Below are 21,120 nucleotides of genomic sequence, written 5' to 3' on the forward strand. Positions count from 1 at the left end.
TATTTCTAAGAATGGATATGTTTAAATGCAACATAATGTTTCGTTTACGTACTCTGGCGCCAGTTGCAAGGGACGCTATGCGGAGTGCAAAGTGCAGCTAAACAAGAAGAAACTTGAATGGAACTTGTCGCACAGTTGGTGACGAAGGCATTGAAAGATGCTGTCAATCAAAGGGAAAGGCTATTCAAAGATATACAGGTACATGGTTTTTAAACAAAGCAAACCGATGCATTGTAACAATGATTGTACATATTTCGGAGACAGAAAATAGATTTGTGTGTAACACCCAGTGACACTCATCTCGATTTAGTTGCAAAAGTTTAATTTCATTAAATGTTTGTTAAAGAGAGAGAGAGAGAGAGAGAGAGAGAGAGAGAGAGAGAGAGAGAGAAGAAATATGGAAAACTGAATGCGGAGTTGTTAAATCATTATAACTGTGTGTGTGTGTGTGTGTGTGTGTGTGTGTGTGTGTGTGTGTGTGCAAGCACACGTCTTGCTGTTATCCAACTTATGTTTATTTTAAACAGATTCAGTGCACCCTATAAAAAGATCATGGTGATTTGCAGTGAGAACCCATTCCATGAAGATCCACAGCCCAAGGCATTCTACTATCCCACACAGGAAAAAGCCCTTTCAAAGGAAGAGAAACAGGTACATGTCTGCAAGAGGGCATTAGATTTTATCCATACACATTTCACTTCTTCCCAGTTCCAGTTTTGTCTGTCTCCACACTCTTAATATTTTTATACCACCTCTCCTCCCGTGCCTCATGGTGCACACACACACACACACACACACACACACACACACACACACACACACCACACTCACACACAGACTCACTGTCACCCAGTACTGCTCCACTTCACCAAATTAGATTTGCTTATCATACCATGAAATGAAGATCTAGAAGTAATCAAGCTTTTCTGATTAACTGTTTCAAATATAAAATATACAGTTCACTATGAAATGAATTGTTGTTTTTATCTGCTTTACACTACTTTCAAAGTTCTACTCCTGGTGTCACCCCATCGTCTGTCAACAAATCTGATCTCTTTCCACCGTTTGCCACCAGTTCATCTTCAGCTATCCCCTCTTTAGCCTGTAGGTATCCAGTTCAGGGCTTGGCATGTGATTCTTGTTCCAGGGAGCCTCAGTGCATGTGTCAATAGCGTTAAGCAAAAAAATCTCTAAAGCATGAAATAGATTACACATGCGTGCATGTTTTATGTGCGCATGCAGAGTCACAATTTTGCTACAAGTTCACTCCAGCAACTTTCACGTACCAGTTCAGTCTGTCACCTGAAAATAGTTATTTATCAAGAGTAAAGTATAATTGTTAGCAGACATCACACGTGTTCTTGCAATATGATTTGTCTGGCACACCTGCCAGTTGGCGCTGAGCCCAAAGCGGGCTGGCAGCAGAAAACAGCTGGACACTGAAGATCAGACGGTGGAGAAGAAATTCCTGTCGGGCAGTCACGCCATCAAGCCACTGACGTCAGTGCAGACACACCTTCCACAAAGTCCCAACAGCTCCAACTTTGACGAGTCCTGGCCTGACAGTGAGCGGCCTTCCTCACCAAGGTTAGGGTTGTGTGTTTGTGTGTGTGTGTGTTTTTTTTTGGGGGGGGGTGGGGGGGGAGGGGAGGTGAAGGTGGTGGTGGGGGGGTGTTGTGAGTGTGCATGTGGTGGGGAGGGAGGGTGTGTGTGTGGGGGGTGAGGGGGGTGTTGGGGGGGGGGGGCTGTTCTGTGTGTGGGGGGTGGGGGGTGGGATGTGTGTGACTGAGTGTGTGTGCATATGTGTGAATGAGTGTGTGTTGTGAGAGTGAGTGTGTGTATGTGTGAATGAGTGTTTGTGTGTGTGTTTGTCTGAGATGTGTCTCCATGACAGTTACACATGTCTGCATGACAATAACTTAATAAAATGTCTCTATGACAATAAGATGTCTAACTATGTGTCTGTGACAAGATGTGTCTCCATGACAATAAGATGTGTCTGATGATAAGATGTCTCCATGACAATAAGGAGATGGCTCCATGACAACAAGGTATGTCTTCATGACAGTGAGATGTGTCTGACTGTAAGATTATATCTATGATAATAAGATATGTCTTCATGACAATGAGATGTGTCTCCATGATAATAATAATAATAATAATGATATATATATATATATAGCGCTGAATCCTGTGCAGACAAATCAAAGCGCTTTCGCACCAGTCATTCACACGCATTCCATGATAATAAGATGTGTTTTCATGGCAATGAAATATGTCTCATGACAAAATGATGTGTATCTGTGACAATAAGACGTGTCTCCATGGCAGTAAGATGCACAGATCTCCATGAAAGGAAGATCTGTCTTCTTGACAATGAGGTATATCCCAATGACTGTAAAATAAGTCACTATGACAATGTCTCCATGACAATAAGATGTGTCTCCATGACAGAAGCGTCTCCATGACAATAAGATGCATCATCATGACAGTAAGATGTGTTTCTTTGACATCTCCATGACAGTAACTGAATAAGATGTGTCTCCATGACAGTAACAAGCGTCCCCATGACAATGAGATGCATCTCCATGACAGTTTGTTTCCATGGCAGTGTGTTTCCATGACAGTGTCTCCATGACAGTGTGTCTCCATAACAATAAGATGTGTCTCCGTGACACTCCATTCCAGTAAGATGTGTCTCTGTGACAGTGTGCCTCCATGACAATAAGATGCATCTCCGTGACAGTAAGCTGTGTCTCTGTACCAATGTTTCTCTATGACAGCGTGGCAGGAGAGGACAGGGGGAGCCAGCAGTCCCTGCCTTACGCCAGTGTTCGAAAGCACGTTCAGCCGACCTTCACCTCTCGCCCCATCAGCCAAGGTCAGCCCTTGTTCCACACAGGAGAGGGCCACTTCTCCAATGTCCACAGTGCTGCCAGACCTCACACCGGCATCACTGACAGCTCTGGAGAGAGATTGTCGGAGATGGAGAGGCAGCTGTTTGGTTCAGAGAGAGGGGACAGGGGGAAGGGAAAGATGGTGGAATCAGGAGTGAAGGAGAGTTCAGCGGCAAAGGGATCAGTTCTGCAGAGGTCAGTGGTGATGGGTGTGTTTGGGTTTGTGTGTTCTCTTTTCATGTGCTGCATTTTGTGATGAACGTTGTACGTTGGTTTACCTTGTATTGCGGTATGTTGCCCTTTTATGTGACATTGTTTTACTTTGCTCCAAGGGTGTAAGAACTCGGCAAATTTCATGTTGCTTTAACAGCATTTCATCTGCCAGTTGAAATATAACATGTGTGTTTGTGTTTGCATGGATACATGCTTGTGTGTTTTGTGTGTGTGTGTGTGTGTGTGTGTGTGTGTGTGTGTGTGTGTTTAGGTTGAGATGAAATCAACATATTTAGATGCTGTGGAGTCAAGTGGGAAGACAGTGACCAGACAGTTTAGGATTAGTTTGATATCATCTGCTTCATGGATGTGTTTTTGAGATTGTTGTTGAAATTGCTTGGCCAACACTGGAGGTGCCCATCGCAAGCTGTCACCGTACTGCAATGCAATTGTTGTGTTGTGAGTTGTCATTCTGCTGTTGTGATGTGTCTAGTGTGTAGAATGGAACTGTTAAAATGGTGATGATGGTCAAGAGAAAATACTACCCTTGATGAAAAATAACAGAAACACTGAGTGTGTCTGTGCTTGAATATCTCGGATGTGAATGCATCCAGTCTTTGATGTTGTGGCAGGTAAAGGGTGGAGATTTTTATGATCTCCCAGGTCGACATATGTGCAGACCTGCTAGTGCCTGAACCCCCTTCGTGTGTATATGCAAGCAGAAGACCAAATACGCACGTTAAAGATCCTGTACTCCATGTCAGCGTTCGGTGGGTTATGGAAACAAGAACATACCCAGCATGCACACCCCTGAAAATGGAGTATGGCTGCCTATATGGCGGGGTAAAAACGGTCATACACGTAAAATCCCACTCATGTACATACGAGTGAACGTGGGAGTTGCAGCCCACGAACGCAGAAGAAGAAGAAGAAGATGTTGTGGCACTTTATGCCTTTCTGTCCTTGTGACTTGATTTCAAGTTCCTCTTCACTGCCATGTCTGTTCAGGCCAAAGTCAGTTGTCATTGTTTTGAAAATACGCTAAACATTTTGTATTGTTTGATACGCACTTGCGAGATCATGTGCACATTAGGAGGAAGGTGGCAGCCTGGTCGAAACACTTATCTGCTGGTCTAGTGTCTGCAAGGGTCTGGGTTCAAATCCTGGTCTCACTCTTTCTCCTAAGTTTGACTGGGAAATCTGCACTGAAAAAGAACCCATGGCAACAAAAGAGTTGTTCTCTGGCAAAATTCTGTTGAAGGTACACTGTTATATATATATATATATATATATATATATATATTTATGCATGCACTCAAGGCCAGACTAGCGTGTTGGGTTATGCTGCTGGTCAGGCATCTGCCTAGCAGATATGGTGTAGTGTATACGTTGTCTGAAAGCAGTGACTCTGCCTTGAGAAACTTCAACTGTTGACAGTGGGTTGGTGGGAACAGCTGTTGGAGGGATGTTGTGGCAGTCTCCACTCTATTCCGCCCACTTCTGACTGAGTTCCTCTGTGATTATCTTCACTTGTGGACACCTCAGCTCCAGAAAAGCATGCAGATCTGTTTCATCTTCAGGTATGTGGAGCGCTTTCGACACGGAACGCCCATGAGTCGAGAAGAACGTCTGAAAATTGAGGGGAGCAAGAAAGATGAGTTCTGGTGGTTGGATTCAGGTCTTTCCACTCCAAACAGCACCTCCACTCCCAAAGAGGAACAAGGGAGATCACTGCCATTTACATGTCAAGGTCAGGGAACTCTGACAGTGGAGAATGTGAAGAAGCGAGACGATCTGGACCTTGCCACTGCACAGCTTCAGGAGAAAACTGATCGGATTCTTCACAGGTGAGGAATGTAGAGGAAGTTGTTTGTGTGTGTGAGTGTGTGTGTGTGTGTGTGTGTGTGTGTGTGTGTGTGTGGTGCTTGTTAATGTTATTGTTGGAACCAGTCTCGAGGAGAAAATACTGTGGACATATAACTATAAAAAAGCTTGTCACACAACACTATACAATATACCACATTGCCATGCATCGTGACACACTGCACCACACCACACTTCACCACTCCACGCAATGCATTGGAATTAGAAACCAAAGTAACAAACAGGTTATGGCAGCCAGGAAAGAGTGTGAAAACAATATAGCCAGACTGTTCAAAGTGAATCCCATGAGGTTTGGGAAATAAGTGAAGTCAAAGACAAAAATCAAAACAAGTGTATACCCTTTGATTAAAGAATATGGCACTGACTCATGGAGATGAAGGAAACACATTAAGTAAGTATTTATCTCAATTTTTTAGTGAAGAAAACAAGCACAACTTACCAGCTGAAAGTCTTGCCTGCTGGTCTTATGGTGTGCAGTAACTGAAATTGCTTTTACTCGACTGAGACTTTGGCAGGTGAACCTGAGTGTGGCTGTGTGTGAGTGTGTATGTTGGGGGATGTGTGTGGTGGGGGTGGGGGGTGGGGGTTGAGGGGGGTGGGGATGGGGAGCGAGGTGGGTGATGGGGGGCATGTGGGGGGCCAAGAGTGCACAGCATTGGAGTAATACCCCTGAAATGGTGCTGATGATATGCAGCAAAAAAACAACACCACCCCTCCCCCTCCAAAAAAACAACAACAACAACACCCAACAACAGCAAACAAACAAAAAACACCACACCACCAACAAAATGTCAACAACATGACTTTTGTTTTGACAGGGAGTGATCTCATGTAATGTTTTACAGTGATGGACAGTGTCATTTTGTTTGCAAAATATGTAACGTCTGTTTCGGCTTGAAGTTTTTTTGTTTTTTTTAATTCAACAAAGAAAAAACAACAACACATCCTTGTTGACCAGAAGTGATGGCAGTGTGATGTGTTATAATGTTGGACAGCAGTGACATCATTGTAGACTCAAAGTTACATCATTTGTTGACAGGGAGTGATGACCGTGTGATGTGTTACAATATTGGACAGCAGTGACATTGTTGGCAGGAAATGACATCACTGTTGACAGGAAGTGAGATCAGTATGACATATTATAGCGTTGCGCCACAGTGTTATAATTGTCAACAGGAAGTGACATCATTGTTGACAGGAAGTGACGTCACTGTTGACAGGAAGTGAGGTCAGTATGACATAGTGTTGTGCAACAGTGATATCATTGTAGGCAGGAAGTGACATCATTGTTGACAGGAAGTGACATCATTGTCGACAGGAATTAAGGTCAGTTTTGTGTGCTACAGTGCTGGCAGCGTCACGTCATCAGGGCCAGTGGTCAGCACAGAAGGGCTGGGCTCCACAGGAAGTGACATCACTGGCAGCAGTTTCTCAGAGACTGCTGTACGACCAACATTTCTACCTCGTAAGTCATTGTCTTTGGTACATGGCTGATGTATAAAAAACCCCCAAAAAAACCCAAAAAACAAACAAAACAAAAATTTCTTTTGTGTAAATAAATGGATCTATGTCATGTTATGGTTGTGTGTGTGTTGTGTGTACATATGTGTGTTTGTGTTGTATGTGTGTTTGCTCGTGTGTGTGTGTGCATGTGTGTTTGTGTGTGTGTGTCGTTGTTGTTGTTGTTGTTGTTGTTGTTGTTGTTGTTGTTTTAAAGATTGAAACTGGTAGTATACCTTTCTTTCATGATTTAATTTTGTCAGGCATGACTTTGCAGATGAGACTGGCACTTCATTTGTCTTCCACCATTTTACATTTCCATGGTTGTGTTTGTCGGTGGAATTGGCACATTGCCAGTGCCTTCCACAGCTTTACCTTGCTGTGCATGCACAAGAAGACAAGATCAGTGCATCATGGATGTCTTTGCAGGGGAGGTTGGCCCATCATACTCCAGGCGTGACCGGCAAGTGGGGAGGGGAGGAGGCGGTGGAGGGAACCAGCAGGGGGATATTCTGTATAAATGGCGGCTTCAGAGAAAGCTGGAAACTGCCCGGCAGTCTCCTTACATTCCTTCTGATGGGGCTGCTGATCGGCCGCTGAAAACGTCTGCTGAGGTGAGATATGTGTGTTGTGTCACTGTCCATTGTTTGTGAGTGTGTATGAGTGTGTGTGTATGTGTGTGTGTGTGTGTGTGAATGCATTTTTGACAAAAACATGAACATACCCAGCATGCACTGGCCCCTGAACACGAAGCATGGCTGCCTAAATGATGTGAGTAAAAAGTCATACACACATACAAAAAAAAAAGTGTACTTGAACAAACAACATGATATGGAAGTTATAGCCCACTAACGAAGCTGCAGCATAAAATTGCAGAATTTTTTTTTATTATTATCTTGAAAGATAAATCACCCCCGAAAACGGAGTATGGCTGCCTACATGGTGGGGTAAAAACGGTCATACACGTAAAAGCCCACTCGTGTACATACGAGTGAACGTGGGAGTTGCAGCCCCCGAACGCAGAAGAAAAAGAAGAAGAAAGATAAATCAAATTGCCCCATGTGAAGCTGGAAGATGTCTCCTACCACCCTGGCAACGTTGGCATGTGTGTTGACTGACATAGAGTGTGGGGCGTGGCTGTTGTGATCTACTTTTGTCTTATCGTGAACTGTCAGATTTAGCCAGCACAAGGACTGCAGCAACCCTAAGAATAACTAGGACACCAATGGTCAAGGAATGTAAACAGCTGGCCCTTACCACGCTGACAGCACCACTCACTTTGTCTCTGCCTCTCTGCTCAGTCGTTCAGATTTTGTGTTTGGGGGGGGTTTCCCTATCCCGTTTCTCCTCATTTACTGACACACTGGCCATTTTCTCCAGGAGCCGATACTGGCCATGCCGTGCTGGGGGGGTTTTGGGGGGTGGGGGGGGCCAGGTTTGAAATAAAAACTGATGTCATGCTGCCTCTCTGCTCCTTTCCTTGCAGGTACTTGCATTTCCATTCTCTCTTTACCCATAGAAACAAGTCTATCTTTGGTTAATGGCGCATGATTACATACCAATCTGCCCATCTATCTTTTGTCTTTTTCTTCTTCTTTCTGTCCCCTCTGTGTGTGTGTGTCTTACTCTGTCCTTTCTCTCTTTTCTACCCTTTGTTTGCTTTCCATATATTAGCGCTGTTCTTTATAATGGATGTTAACACGGAAGCCCCCCCACCCCCCTTACCCCTGTTGTCACAGGCAGAAAGGCCTAAACAATAAACCATTCAGACTTCAGACTTCAGACTCCTTGCAGGCAGTGACCATTCCCAGCACTCCCACCCTGGCTCTTTTAGTGTGTAGACCTCTCTGTGCTGCAGCCTGTAGCTGAATGGAATAAAGGGTTTTAAAGTCCTACCAGTGTTCTTTCTGCATGTAATGAATGAACCGTACAACAATCCGGTGCTCTCTCAGGAAAAAGGGAATGAACCGTACAATAACAAACCAGTGTTCTTTCTGGATGTAATGAATGAACCGTACAACAAACCAGTGTTCTTTCTGGATGTAATGTACAACAACAAACCAGTGTTCTTTCTGGATGTAATGAATGAACCGTACAACAACAAACCAGTGTTTCTTATGGATGTAATGAATGAACCGTACAACAACAAACCAGTGTTCTTTCTGGATGTAATGAATGAACCGTACAACAACAAACCAGTCTTCTTTCTGGATGTAATGAATGAACCGTACAACAACAAACCAGTGTTCTTTCTGGATGTAATGAATGAACCGTACAACAAACCAGTCTTCTTTCTGGATGTAATGAACGAACCGTACAACAACAAACCAGTGTTCCTTCCGGATGTAATGAATGAACCATACTACAACAACAACATAATTACCACAGTGGTGTGGGCAGATGATGAGCAAGGTATCACTGTTGCAGAGGGACATAGAGAGGAGACTGATGGAGTTTAGAGAGAACCTGCTGGGACGTGGTTCTGTGGTGAAGACACAGCTAATGCAGGCACGTGTGGAGAAGGACATGAAACAAGTGCAAACCATGGTCAGGTCTTTTTCTTCTGTGTGTGTGTGTGTGTGTGTGTGTGTGTGTGTGTGTGTGTGTGTGTTTCTCTCACTTTCTCTGCTTTATTTGAACATGTTTCATTGGAGATTTGGTGAAGATAGTGGGTGTGGTACTTCATTTTTATCGCTCCAGTAGAGAGCCACTCCTTTTGTCTTTATCGCTCTGGTAGAGAGGCACTCCTTTGAGAGACTTATCACAGCTATGTGTGAATATTTTCATATTCATGTGCATACAATTGTCTTTTTTGTTGGACCTACGTGACACATCTTCATGATTATATAACCGCAGACACTCAGTACAAATTCCTGCTTGCACATGCACTATAAATGCATTCATACATACATTCAGAGATAAGTACATCATTTTTATGCGCATGTGTGTACTTCATTGAAAGAGAGCAAGAAGGAGGGTATTTTTGTGTGTGTGCATGCATGTATTAGTGTTTTTGTGTATGCATGTGTGTTTTTGTGTGTGTGAATGAGAATCCCTCTTACAGTCTACAGCAACCACCTCCCACCAGGAAATGTCTAATTCAAATAAACTGTCTGTAATTCAGATGGACTCGGCTGTACAGACCAGTCCAGCCAGGTCTCCCGCTTCCTCCAGTGTCTTCTCTCAGCCCCCTGCCAACACCCCTTCTTCATTCACTGTCCACCACAAGACCAGTGCCCCCAGCCAAGTTGGGAATGGAACCTCTTCTGCTCCCCCCCCGAGACACCACGTTCCCACCAAGAGTCCTGATGAACGACCACCGTGTGATCGCGACAGAATCCCTGTGTCCACCACTGATACAGACACCTCAGCCAGCAGTGCGAAGGCAACACCAGCACAGGGACAGCAGGAAACCCTACCTCCACAAAACATGCAGTATCAGCAGGAAACCCTCCCTCCACAAAACACACAGTATCGCCAGTTCCTAGAGGCAGAGAGGCCTCACGACAGCGGGGGGGACTCGGAGACGACAAGCTCGTCTCCCAGGCAAGACTCCACAGTGAACAGAAGGACCACTGAGCCACAGGGTGGTGAGGCCTCCAGCCCAGCATCCTCAAGATCCACAGACAGCACAGGGCACGTGTCCACAGCACTGAAAGAACCTGCAGAAATCGACCACCCCCACGGAGACGGACCCTGCACGGAAGCCAAACCCACAGGATGGGCAGTAACGCCGGGCAGCGAGAGACGCAAAGTGAGTGACGGCGGGGACATGTCCCAACCCAGCGAAGGCGATGCAGACTCTGACAGCGGCTCCCTGCAGTCTGGCTCTCAACGGGATGGTAGAGGGAGGAGGAGGAAGGGGGGTGAGTGGGGGAACGATGGTGGGGAGCAGACGACAAAGCAGCAGCAGCACAAGAGTAAAACCAGAGCGGCAGGGTTGCCCTCCTCCCCCCCAACAGGTGACTCCAACCAGAACAACAACAACAACAATAACAGCAGCAGCAGGGCAGGGCAGGCAGACTCCTCTTCCAGTGACAGACGTCTCCGGGAGGATCCAGGTGATGGCTGGGGAAAGCCTTCACACAGGAGACCCCCTGCTGTGGATGCAGGAGCTCAGATGAGGTCAGGGGGTGAAAGGTCACAGAGGTCAGGGGTGATGCCCCCACCTCAGAGCAGCAGCAGCCCGGCCAGGACCCCTCTGTCCTCGGCCATTGGTCAGGTAGTGGTGTGTGTTGTGTTGTGTGGAGTGTGTTGTGTTGTGTGGAGTGGTCAGTATGTCTTAGTGGTGTGTGTTGTGTTGTGTGGAGTGGTCAGTATGTCTTAGTGGTGTGTGTTGTGTTGTGTGGAGTGGTCAGTATGTCTTAGTGGTGTGTGTTGTGTGGAGTGGTCAGTATGTCTTAGTGGTGTGTGTTGTGTGGAGTGGTCATTATGTCTTAGTGGTGTGTGTTGTGTGGTGTGGTCATTATGTCTTAGTGGTGTGTGTTGTGTTGTGTGGTCAGTATGTCTTAGTGGTGTTGTGTGGAGTGGTCATTATGTCTTAGTGGTGTGTGTTGTGTGGAGTGGTCAGTATGTCTTAGTGGTGTGTGTTGTGTGGAGTGGTCATTATGTCTTAGTGGTGTGTGTTGTGTGGAGTGGTCAGTATGTCTTAGTGGTGTGTGTTGTGTGGAGTGGTCAGTATGTCTTAGTGGTGTGTGTTGTGTGGAGTGGTCAGTATGTCTTAGTGGTGTGTGTTGTGTGGAGTGGTCAGTATGTCTTAGTGGTGTGTGTTGTGTGGTGTGGTCATTATGTCTTAGTGGTGTGTGTTGTGTGGAGTGGTCAGTATGTCTTAGTGGTGTGTGTTGTGTGGTGTGGTCAGTATGTCTTAGTGGTGTGTGTTGTGTGGAGTGGTCAGTATGTCTTAGTGGTGTGTGTTGTGTTGTGTGGAGCGGTCATTATGTGTACAGGCCATTGGTCAGGTAGTGCTGTGTGTTGTGTCAGTGTGGTGTGTGGAGTGGTCATGTGTGTGTACGTTTCAGGTGATGGTGTGTGTCATGTGTTATCTGTCTGCAGTGCTAACCACCTTGCCATGGTGGCTGGTGATATATATATATATATATATATATATATATATATATATATGATCAGTTCATAGAATGGCACACACCTATCATCATTATCAAGAAGAAAATGAGATGCTTCCTAAACTAATACAATTGTGTACACATAATCAGTGGTTTTGGTCCAGTGTGTTTCCAGTGTATAGAAACCAACAATGAAGAGGGGAAAAAAGTCAACATCTTTAAGTGATATGTTGTCCTTGTATTTGATTGTGAACAGTAATTGTCAAAGATTTTTTTAAAATCAAGTCAAACCAATCAACATTCATCAAACCACATTAAATCCATATTCTTTGTTTAAATTCCTAAAAGGCATTGAAGTGAGCTAAAAACGACAAAAACACCAGCTTGATTTTGGATGTGATTTTTTTTGTCCATAGACAGTTGTGACAGACAAAGGCACTAAAAAAAGATCAAAGTAAGAAATGTTTAGGTGAGAAAACATCAAATAAAAATAAAAATGATATTGAACAAAAGAGAACTGAGCAAAATGATTACAAAAATATAGAAATACAAAAAAAGTAAGTAAAGCGATTAAGTAAATAAATTGATGCGACGGGCGCAATAGCTGAATGGTTAAAGCGTTGGACTTTCAGTCTGAGGGTCCGGGGTTCGAATCTCGGTGGCGCCTGGTGGGTAAAGGGTGGAGATTTTTCTGATCTCCCAGGTCAACATATGTGCAGACCTGTCAGTGCCTGAACCCCCTTCATGTGTATACGCACACAGAAGATCAAATACGCACGTTAAAGATCCTGTAATCCATGTCACTGTTCGGTGGGTTATAGAAATAAGACATACCCAGCATGAACACCCTCGAAAACGGAGTATGGCTGCCTACAGGGCGGGGTAAATAAACAAAATGGTCATACACGTAAAATGTTATATGTTACATGTTTGTCTGAGTGTTTATGTGTGTGTGCCTGAAATCTGATTGAATGACACAGGAAACTAATGATGAGCGCCCAATGGCAGCCATCAGTCGGCTCTACCCAGGTAGTCAACCTGTTGTGTAAATGACCCCGTGTTTGTAAAGCGCTTAGAGGATAGGTGCTATATAAGTATCCATATCCATATCAGTCAATGTACAGACAGAAGGCGGTAAACCCAGGGGCCTCCTGTATGGTGAGCTGGCTTAGGGAAAGCGCCCTCCACTGGCTCCACGCAGACCCCAACTATGATACAAAGGTATCTGCAAAAGAGACCTGAAAACCCTAGGCATCAGCCCAGATATGTGGGAAGTTACAGCCTACAGCCTCTGAACAGTTCAATCGTCCTTGAGGCAGACAATACAGAAAGGCCTCTCCAAGTTGTAAAGACATTCGCCAGTCAGAGGCAAAACAGCAAAGAAGTAAGGCCCAAAGTCTGACAGACAGACCAGCATCAGGCTTTGTCTGTGCAAAATGTGGGAAAGAATGTTGTTTTTGTACAGGCCTGTCAAACCCCAATGGACACTACGACAGAAATATCACCCAGATGCTCCAGAGCTCAACTCAGTAGTCTCCTAAAGCTGAAGGATGCATAATGTACACAGATAGATAAAGAAACAACTAACAAAATATGTAATAAAAAAAAAAAAAAAAATTAGGATATTAAGAAAAGATGAATAAAGTAGTTAGATTTGAATAAGATGACATTCTGTTTGCAGGTGGTTCAGGACAGGTTGTTTGACATGTCAGTGTCGGTGCTGTCGAGTGTGGACAGTGTGTCGTCACTGCAGCCAGGTGTCGTCAGCCCCTCCCCTGGTCCCCGTCACACGTTAGCAGCTGCTGGTATGTTGGATTGAGTGGTGGTGGTGATTTTTCTCTTTCATGGGCCCTTCTTGTAGTTTGACATTTTGTCTTGTGATTCTTGGCCAGTTCAGTTTTCTTTCTTTTTTATGTGTGTTTTGGGGAGGGGGGGGTGGCAGGGAGGGAGGGGTCTGGGGGGTGGGGGGGGTTGTATTTTGTTTGCTTGTTTGTGTGTATGTCTGTCTGTGCGTGGGCTTGCATAGTGTGTTTTGGGTGGTGGGGGTGGGGGGGAGTTGGCAGGGAGGGTGGGGTCTGGGGGGGGAGGTTGTATTTTGTTTGCTTGTTTGTGTGTATGTCTGTCTGTGCATGGGCTTGCATACAGTTGGGTATTTTGTGTTGTCATTATTGAAAGTTTTGTATAATTTGTTTGAGTCCTGAGCTCGGGGACAAATAGGGTGCACTAAAATTCCATTATTGTTAATATTACTATTATTATTATTTCATTTCAGTTTTTAGTGATATTTCTCTTTTTTCACAATTTCATTTTACAATTCACTTACAATTCTTTGTCTGTTTGCTTCTATGATAATGGACAATATCTTTGTATGCGAAAATTTATTTGCTCTAGTGCATTTTCTGTCTGCATGTTTGTCACTGTCTCATACCTCTCACTCCCTTGCCACGTAGGTCCAGAATGATTTAAACATATTTAAACATTTTTTTTAAAAGAGGGACAGAAAAAGAAAGGTAGCAGCTTGGCATGCAGACAAGCATGCATATAAACATGCATTAAAAAAATTTTTTTTAATCAAATAAACGTTCAGATCATTTCTTTGGAAATCCTGAAACTAATTTCTTTTTCAAAGATTGATTGTAGTGGAATAACAGATTGTATCTTTTTGAATATACTGATGCACATTTTGCTGATTATTGTTTGATTATTGTATGTGTTTATACCCTCAGTATCATCACTGTTCTTTATACCAAACAATACTTTTGTAACAGACAATGACAGCTTAACATTGGTTTCTTCATGAATAGGTTTTTAGGTCTCTGAATTTCCAAAAAGGAGTTCACAACTGGACAGCTATAGAAAGTGTTCAGTAAAATATACATTATCACCACAATACGAATATTATTGCTATTGTTATTATTTTGATGTATCTATTATTATCATTATTATTAGTAGTAGTAGTAGCAGTAGTATTAGTAGTGGTTGTAGTAGTAGTAGCAGTAGTTGCAGTATGTCCCTTTTATCCTTGCTACTTTATCTACTCTGTCTGTCTTCTTTACTTCCTGTCTTTCCCACACTCACCATGATCCATCACCATCCTCCACCCCCTCTCTCTCTTTCCCACACTTATCATGATCCATCACCATCCTCCACCCCCTTACCCCCCTCTCTCTCTCTTTCCCACACTTATCATGATCCATCACCATCCTCCACCCCCTCTCTCTCTTTCCCACACTTATCATGATCCATCACCATCCTCCACCCCCTTACCCCCCTCTCTCTCTCTTTCCCACACTTGTCATGATTCATCACCATCCTCCACCCCCTCTCTCTCTTTCCCACACTTATCATGATCCATCACCATCCTCCACCCCCTCTCTCTCTTTCCCACACTTATCATGATCCATCACCATCCTCCACCCCCTTACCCCCCTCTCTCTCTCTTTCCCACACTTGTCATGATTCATCACCATCCTCCACCCCCTCCCCCCTCTCTCTCTCTTTCCCACACTTATCATGATCCATCACCATCCTCCACCCCCTCCCCCCTCTCTCTCTCTTTCCCACACTTGTCATGATCCATCACCATCCTCCACCCCCTCCCCCCTCTCTCTCTCTTTCCCACACTTACCATGATCCATCACCATCCTCCACCCCCTCCCCCCTCTCTCTCTCTTTCCCACACTTACCATGATCCATCACCATCCTCCACCCCCTCACCCCCACTCTGTGTCTCTGCCTTCCTTTTCAACTTATCTACACAAAGCATTCAAAATCCGGTCATTTAGTTGTTCCTGATTATCAGTCTAGGTATTGTTTTGTTTTATTGTATCATATACTGTATGTCATAATGTTTTCGAAATAAGTTTACACACCACCCCTTCATAAGGGGCTAAGGCCTTTTTTGAATAAACCATCCGAATCCGAACCTGCCTTCCTTTCCTCCTCACCATCACTCTGTGTCTCTGCTTCTTCCAGTGTCCCCATTCTTCCTCTCTTTCTGTCTGTGTCTGTGTGGAATATAATTGTCTCCCCTGCCTTGCCATCTGACTGCCTGTCTGCGTCTTTCCTCGACCTGTTACTCTATGTTTCTTGTCGGGTTTTTTTATATTTTTATCTCTCTCTCTGTCTCTGTCTCTCTCTCTCTCTCTCTCTCTCTCTCTCTCTCTATATATATATATATATAAAGTTTCAAGTTTTGAGTTTTGATTATCCTTTCACTCCCATTGGAGTATGGAGGATTACTGCAAAATAATGTTTTCATGCCCAGAACAAACATTTCCAAACACACAACAATGTCACATAAAAGTTGAGAAAAACACAAATGTTTTTCAACTCCAAAAGTGTAGCTAGGCAACATTTGCAAATCTAATCATCTAACTTACAGCTAAAATGACTTTTTTGCCTCCTTTGAGCATATTACCAAAAAAAATTTAAAAATTGATTTTGGAGACAAATATGTTTTTAGGAATATAACTATTTTGTAACTGATCACACACACACATATATATATATATATAAATTTTTTTAATTATTGATTTTTTCCCTGTGTCTTTCAGTCCATCTCTGTCCACATATTTTGGTTGTGTCATGTTGGGGCATTGTTGCTCCATTCTGGAGTTGTCACGTGTACAGTGCTGCTTTGCAAGGAGTCCCCTGAACTGTGAGGCTTGTTTCATGAACGTACTCGACCAGAAATGATCCTCCTTTTCAGAACCCGCCTGTGACTCCGACGGGGAGTTTGAGAGTGATCCCCTCCTGGTGGTGTTGCGCCAACAGCGACAGAGCCACGAAGCCCAACTGCGGTGAGTCAGAGACAGTGAGTGTGGCCAGGGGGGTGGGGGTGGGGGTACAGCCGTACACAGGTACACGTCATCGAACGTTCGTGCTGGTGCAGCTGATGTGGACAGTCGTCCTGGGAATTGTATACGATAGCATCACATTGTATATTATTGTATTGGGTTGTATAGCATTGCATTTTTGAGTATAGTATAGTATTGATTTAGCATTGTGTTGTATTGTTTTGTTCTGTTGTAGAGTATAATATAGTATTAATTAGCATTGTATTGTATTGTATTGTGTTGTATAGCTTTGCATTGTATTGTATTCTATAGTATAGCATTACATTGTATAGTATATTATTGTGTTGTAGTTTTTGTCACAACAGATTTCTCTGTAAAAATCGGGTTGCTGTCCCCAGAGAGAGCACATCGTCACAGTATAGCACCACCCATATATATAATTTGTTTTCTATTTGCACATGTATTTGTTTTCCTGTCAAAGTGAATTTTTCTGCAGAATTTACCAGGGACATCCTTTTTGTTGCCATGGGTTCTTTTACATGCGCTAAATGCATGCTGCACAGGGGACCTTAGTTAATCATCTCATCTGAATGTCTGGTGTGGTTGTGAAGAGGGCTTGTTGACATTATACTGATGTGTGTGTGTGTGTGTGTGTGTGTGTGTGTGTGTGTGTGCGTGCGCACTTCTGTGTTTTCTCGTATACAGTTCTGGGTACATATGTATATGTGTACTTCAACTACTTGTGTGCAGTTCTGGGTACATGTTAGTGTGATGTGTTTATTTCTCTGTCTGTGTGTGTATGTGTGTGTGGAAGATACCACAGCAGTGACAGAGTGACACTGCTGTCAGAAGTGACGGATTATGCTGGAAGTTGGTAGTTTTTCTGTCTGTGAGAGAGAAGTGATGTCTGTGCTGAAAGCAATATAGTTTTTTTTGTCAGAGTTTCAGTTTCAGTTTCAGTAGCTCAAGGAGGCGTCACTGCGTTCGGACAAATCCATATACGCTACACCACATCTGCCAAGCAGATGCCTAACCAGCAGCGTAACCCAACGCGCTTAGTCAGGCCTTGAGAAAAAAAGAAATAAATAATAGATAAATACATAAAAAAGAAGTACTACTACTAATAATAATATGTATAATTCGCAAAAACTTGATGAAGTCAACTATAGGCGTACAAAAAAAAAAAAAAAAAAATGTCAGAGAGAAGTGGTGTCTTGCGCTGAAAGCAATACTCTTCTTCTTCTCCTTTGTTCATGGGCTTCAACTCCCTCGTCCACTCGTATGTACATGAGTGGGCTTTTACATGTATGACTGTTTTTACCTTGCCATGTAGGCAGCCATACTCTGTTTTAGGGGGTTGGCATGCTGGGTATTTTCTTGTTTCCATAACCCACCAACACTGGAGCCATGGGATGGATTACTGGATCTTAAACATGGATATTTGATCTTCTGCTTGCGTATACACACAAAGGGGGTTCAGGCACAAGCAGGTCTGCAAACGTGTTGACCTGGGAGATCAGAAAAATCTCAACCTTTTTACCCACCATATGCTGTTATCGAGATTCGAACCCGGGACCCTCAGATTGAAAGTCCAGCGCTTTAACTACTCGGCAGTTGCACCCATCGGAAGCAATACAGTTTACCTGTCCGTTAGAGAGAAATGATTTGTTGGAAGCAATACTGTTTTGCTCTCTGTTAGAGAGACGTGATGTGTTGTGTTGGAAGCAATACAGTTTTGCTCTCTGTTAGAGAGACGTGATGTGTTGTGTTGGAAGCAATACAGTTTTGCTGCCTGTTAGAGAGAAGTGATGTGTTGGAAGCAATACAGTTTTGCTGTCTGTTAGAGAGATGTGATGTGCTGGAAGCAATACAGTTTTGCTAGTCTTGTGTTGGAAGCAATACAGTTTTGCTGTCTGTTAGAGAGACGTGATATGCTGGAAGCAATACAGTTTTGCTGTCTGTTAGAGAGACGTGATGTGTTGGAAGCAATACAGTTTTGCTGTCTGTTAGAGAGAAGTGATGTGTTGGAAGCAATACAGTTTTGCTGTCTGTTAGAGAGAAGTGATGTGCTGGAAGCAATGCAGTTTTGCTGTCTGTTAGAGAGAAATGATGTGCTGGAAGCAATACAGTTTTGCTGTCTGTCTGAGAGACGTGATGTCTTGTGTTGGAAGCAATACAGTTTTGCTGTCTGTTAGAGAGACGTGATGTGCTGGAAGCAATACAGTTTTGCTGTCTGTTAGAGAGAAGTGATGTGCTGGAAGCAATACAGTTCTGCTGTTAGAGAGACGTGATGTGATGTGCTGGAAGCAATACAGTTTTGCTGTCTGTTAGAGAGAAGTGATGTGTTGGAAGCAATACAGTTTTGCTGTCTGTTAGAGAGACGTGATGTGATGTGCTGGAAGCAATACAGTTTTGCTGTCTGTTAGAGAGACGTGATGTGCTGGAAGCAATACAGTTTTGCTGTCTGTTAGAGAGAAGTGATGTGTTGGAAGCAATACAGTTCTGCTGTTAGAGAGACGTGATGTGATGTGCTGGAAGCAATACAGTTTTGCTGTCTGTTAGAGAGACGTGATGTGTTGGAAGCAATACAGTTTTGCTGTCTGTTAGAGAGACGTGATGTGCTGGAAGCAATACAGTTTTGCTGTCTGTTAGAGAGACGTGATATGCTGGAAGCAATACAGTTTTGCTGTCTGTTAGAGAGATGTGATGTGCTGGAAGCAATACAGTTTTGCTGTCTGTTAGAGAGACGTGATGTGCTGGAAGCAATACAGTTTTGCTGTCTGTTAGAGAGACGTGATGTGATGTGCTGGAAGCAATACAGTTTTGCTGTCTGTTGCAGATGCCTGGATTCCATCCTGGCAGAGCGAAACACATGATGGTCAACACTTCATATGGTGCTGCTTTTTCTTTTTTAAAGTGTTTTTGACAAGGAATAATTGATTGAAGGTGGCAAGACTGGCATGATCATACTGAAACTAGTGACAGGTTTGCACAGTTTAGACTCTTTAAAACATTGCAGGCGATATAACCATATTGAGATGGAAATTAACAGATATATAAAAAGTACATTGACAAAATTTAGATTTGGAATTTCTAGTATTGCTGTTCAGTTTCAGCCATAGTATTATAATTGTAAGTGAATTGATGTATACCTGTTGATAATGCATTCATGGCAAGGAAACTGAATTACATTTTTTTATTATGTTGCCCTGCCTTAAGTGACCACAGACAGAAGTTAATTCAACCAAAATATAAAGATCCATCTACTTTTAGATTTGATTTGCTCATGTTGTCAAGACATGAGTCTGCTCTACACAATTTGGTGATTTACTCATGTGAAGCACTGGAGAGACTATGAACTGTTATTTCAAGAATGTTGTTGAATTCTGTATTAGCTATTTTGTTGGACTTGTGATGGCGATTCATTGTGTCATGTTCTTTTCTTTATCTTCTTATAATGTGACCCCCTTCAGTAAGGGGCTTTGAATAAAAGATTGTTATCATTATCATGCTGATTTTTTTTTCTTTTCTTTTATTTTGTCAGCATGGTGGCATCTCAGACAATTAGCACTTTACACGCTACAGAGATGCTTGCTTCAGGATGGTTCCAGCAGAAGATCCACACCAAGGCTTGCATGCAAGACAGCTCAGTCTGTGTACACTCCTGTCATTCAGAGACACTTGATTTTTTGTTCTTTCATGACACACAAAAAGTAGTACTCAATTTGAAAGTTTTTATTCTTTATTAGACATACAAAATGTAGTAAAAAAACTAGACACACACACACACACACTATGTACATCATGCCTACCACGCCTTCCCCCAGCCCACATGGTACAATTATAATTATATAATTATAATTATTTTCAAATAATGTTTCTTAATTCTTTCTGTTTTTACATTAAGAATACTAGTTATTACCTGCAGTGTGTGGATATATGTATGAAACGATGTATGTGATATTTTTTACATTTGTATCTTCGTAATATTTGTAGGGGCTGTTGTTGGCTTTTACAGTTATGGTCCCCATGTTGTTTACTTGTCTGTGTTGTGATAATGCACCTGACCCAATTTCTCCAGTTGGAGATAATAAAGTTATTCTTATCTTATCTTATCTTATCTTATCTTAACCCATTCAGCAACCTGATAGACTGGTATTCGTATTGATCACTGGCAAAACTTTTACTTGTGTTCAGATTTGATTTATTCCCACGTGAACACCAGGATGCTCTGCTGTGAACTGTTCTACTTTTTAATCTGTTTTCAACACTATAATCATTCATACATACTCATTTAGTTTATTGATTAATAACCTACCAATTCTTTTTAATTATCTATTATTAGTGTTATTATTTAGTTTAATATATTTTTTGTGTTCCGTTAAATTAGTTAACTTTCTGGAACTGTGATCAACAAGAGACAATCACTGAAATTTCTCGAGCAATGACGGTCGACAACAACCTAAATGTGTTTTCAGTGGAACTGTCAATCTATTGGTACAAACTGTGATCACTTAGTGCAACATCTGGCGAATCATAACTATCATTTGCTAGCACTTCAATCTCTAAATGTTAAGAGAGATAAACTTCCTAAATTTAGTCACTATTACTTCCCACCATTACGTCAAAATGAGAAAATCAGCACAGCGATATAGAATGTTTTCAGAAATTTTAAACTCCAGTCCAGTTGGTATCCTCCTTTGATGTATTATATTTAATACTGTTATTTATATTTTCATTGTTTGTAGGTTAATACTTGTTGAT

The 21,120-nt window shown here is 42.8% G+C and overlaps 2 protein-coding genes across 2 annotated transcripts in view; one reads left to right on the plus strand and one right to left on the minus strand.

Moving 5' to 3' along the window:
- Positions 1-70: 70 nt before the first annotated feature.
- On the plus strand, positions 71-19,862 carry LOC143291585 (uncharacterized). The gene is made up of 12 exons (XM_076601516.1): positions 71-198; positions 567-651; positions 1,394-1,587; positions 2,784-3,092; positions 4,691-4,957; positions 6,341-6,459; positions 6,924-7,108; positions 8,922-9,041; positions 9,619-10,716; positions 13,239-13,362; positions 16,269-16,359; positions 19,196-19,862. The coding sequence occupies exons 1-12, from the start codon at positions 158-160 to the stop codon at positions 19,230-19,232; spliced, it is 2,670 nt and encodes an 889-aa protein (XP_076457631.1). The 5' UTR covers positions 71-157; the 3' UTR covers positions 19,233-19,862.
- LOC143291586 (uncharacterized) overlaps positions 16,365-21,120 on the minus strand; it is a 40,648-nt gene continuing 35,892 nt past the window's right edge. Inside the window, exon 8 of the mRNA XM_076601519.1 lies at positions 16,365-16,469. The gene's annotated coding sequence lies outside the window, so the exon portion shown is untranslated. The remainder of the gene's footprint in view (positions 16,470-21,120) is intronic.

This window comes from Babylonia areolata, chromosome 17 (genome assembly GCF_041734735.1).
Source record: "Babylonia areolata isolate BAREFJ2019XMU chromosome 17, ASM4173473v1, whole genome shotgun sequence".
NCBI lineage: Eukaryota > Metazoa > Mollusca > Gastropoda > Neogastropoda > Buccinidae > Babylonia > Babylonia areolata.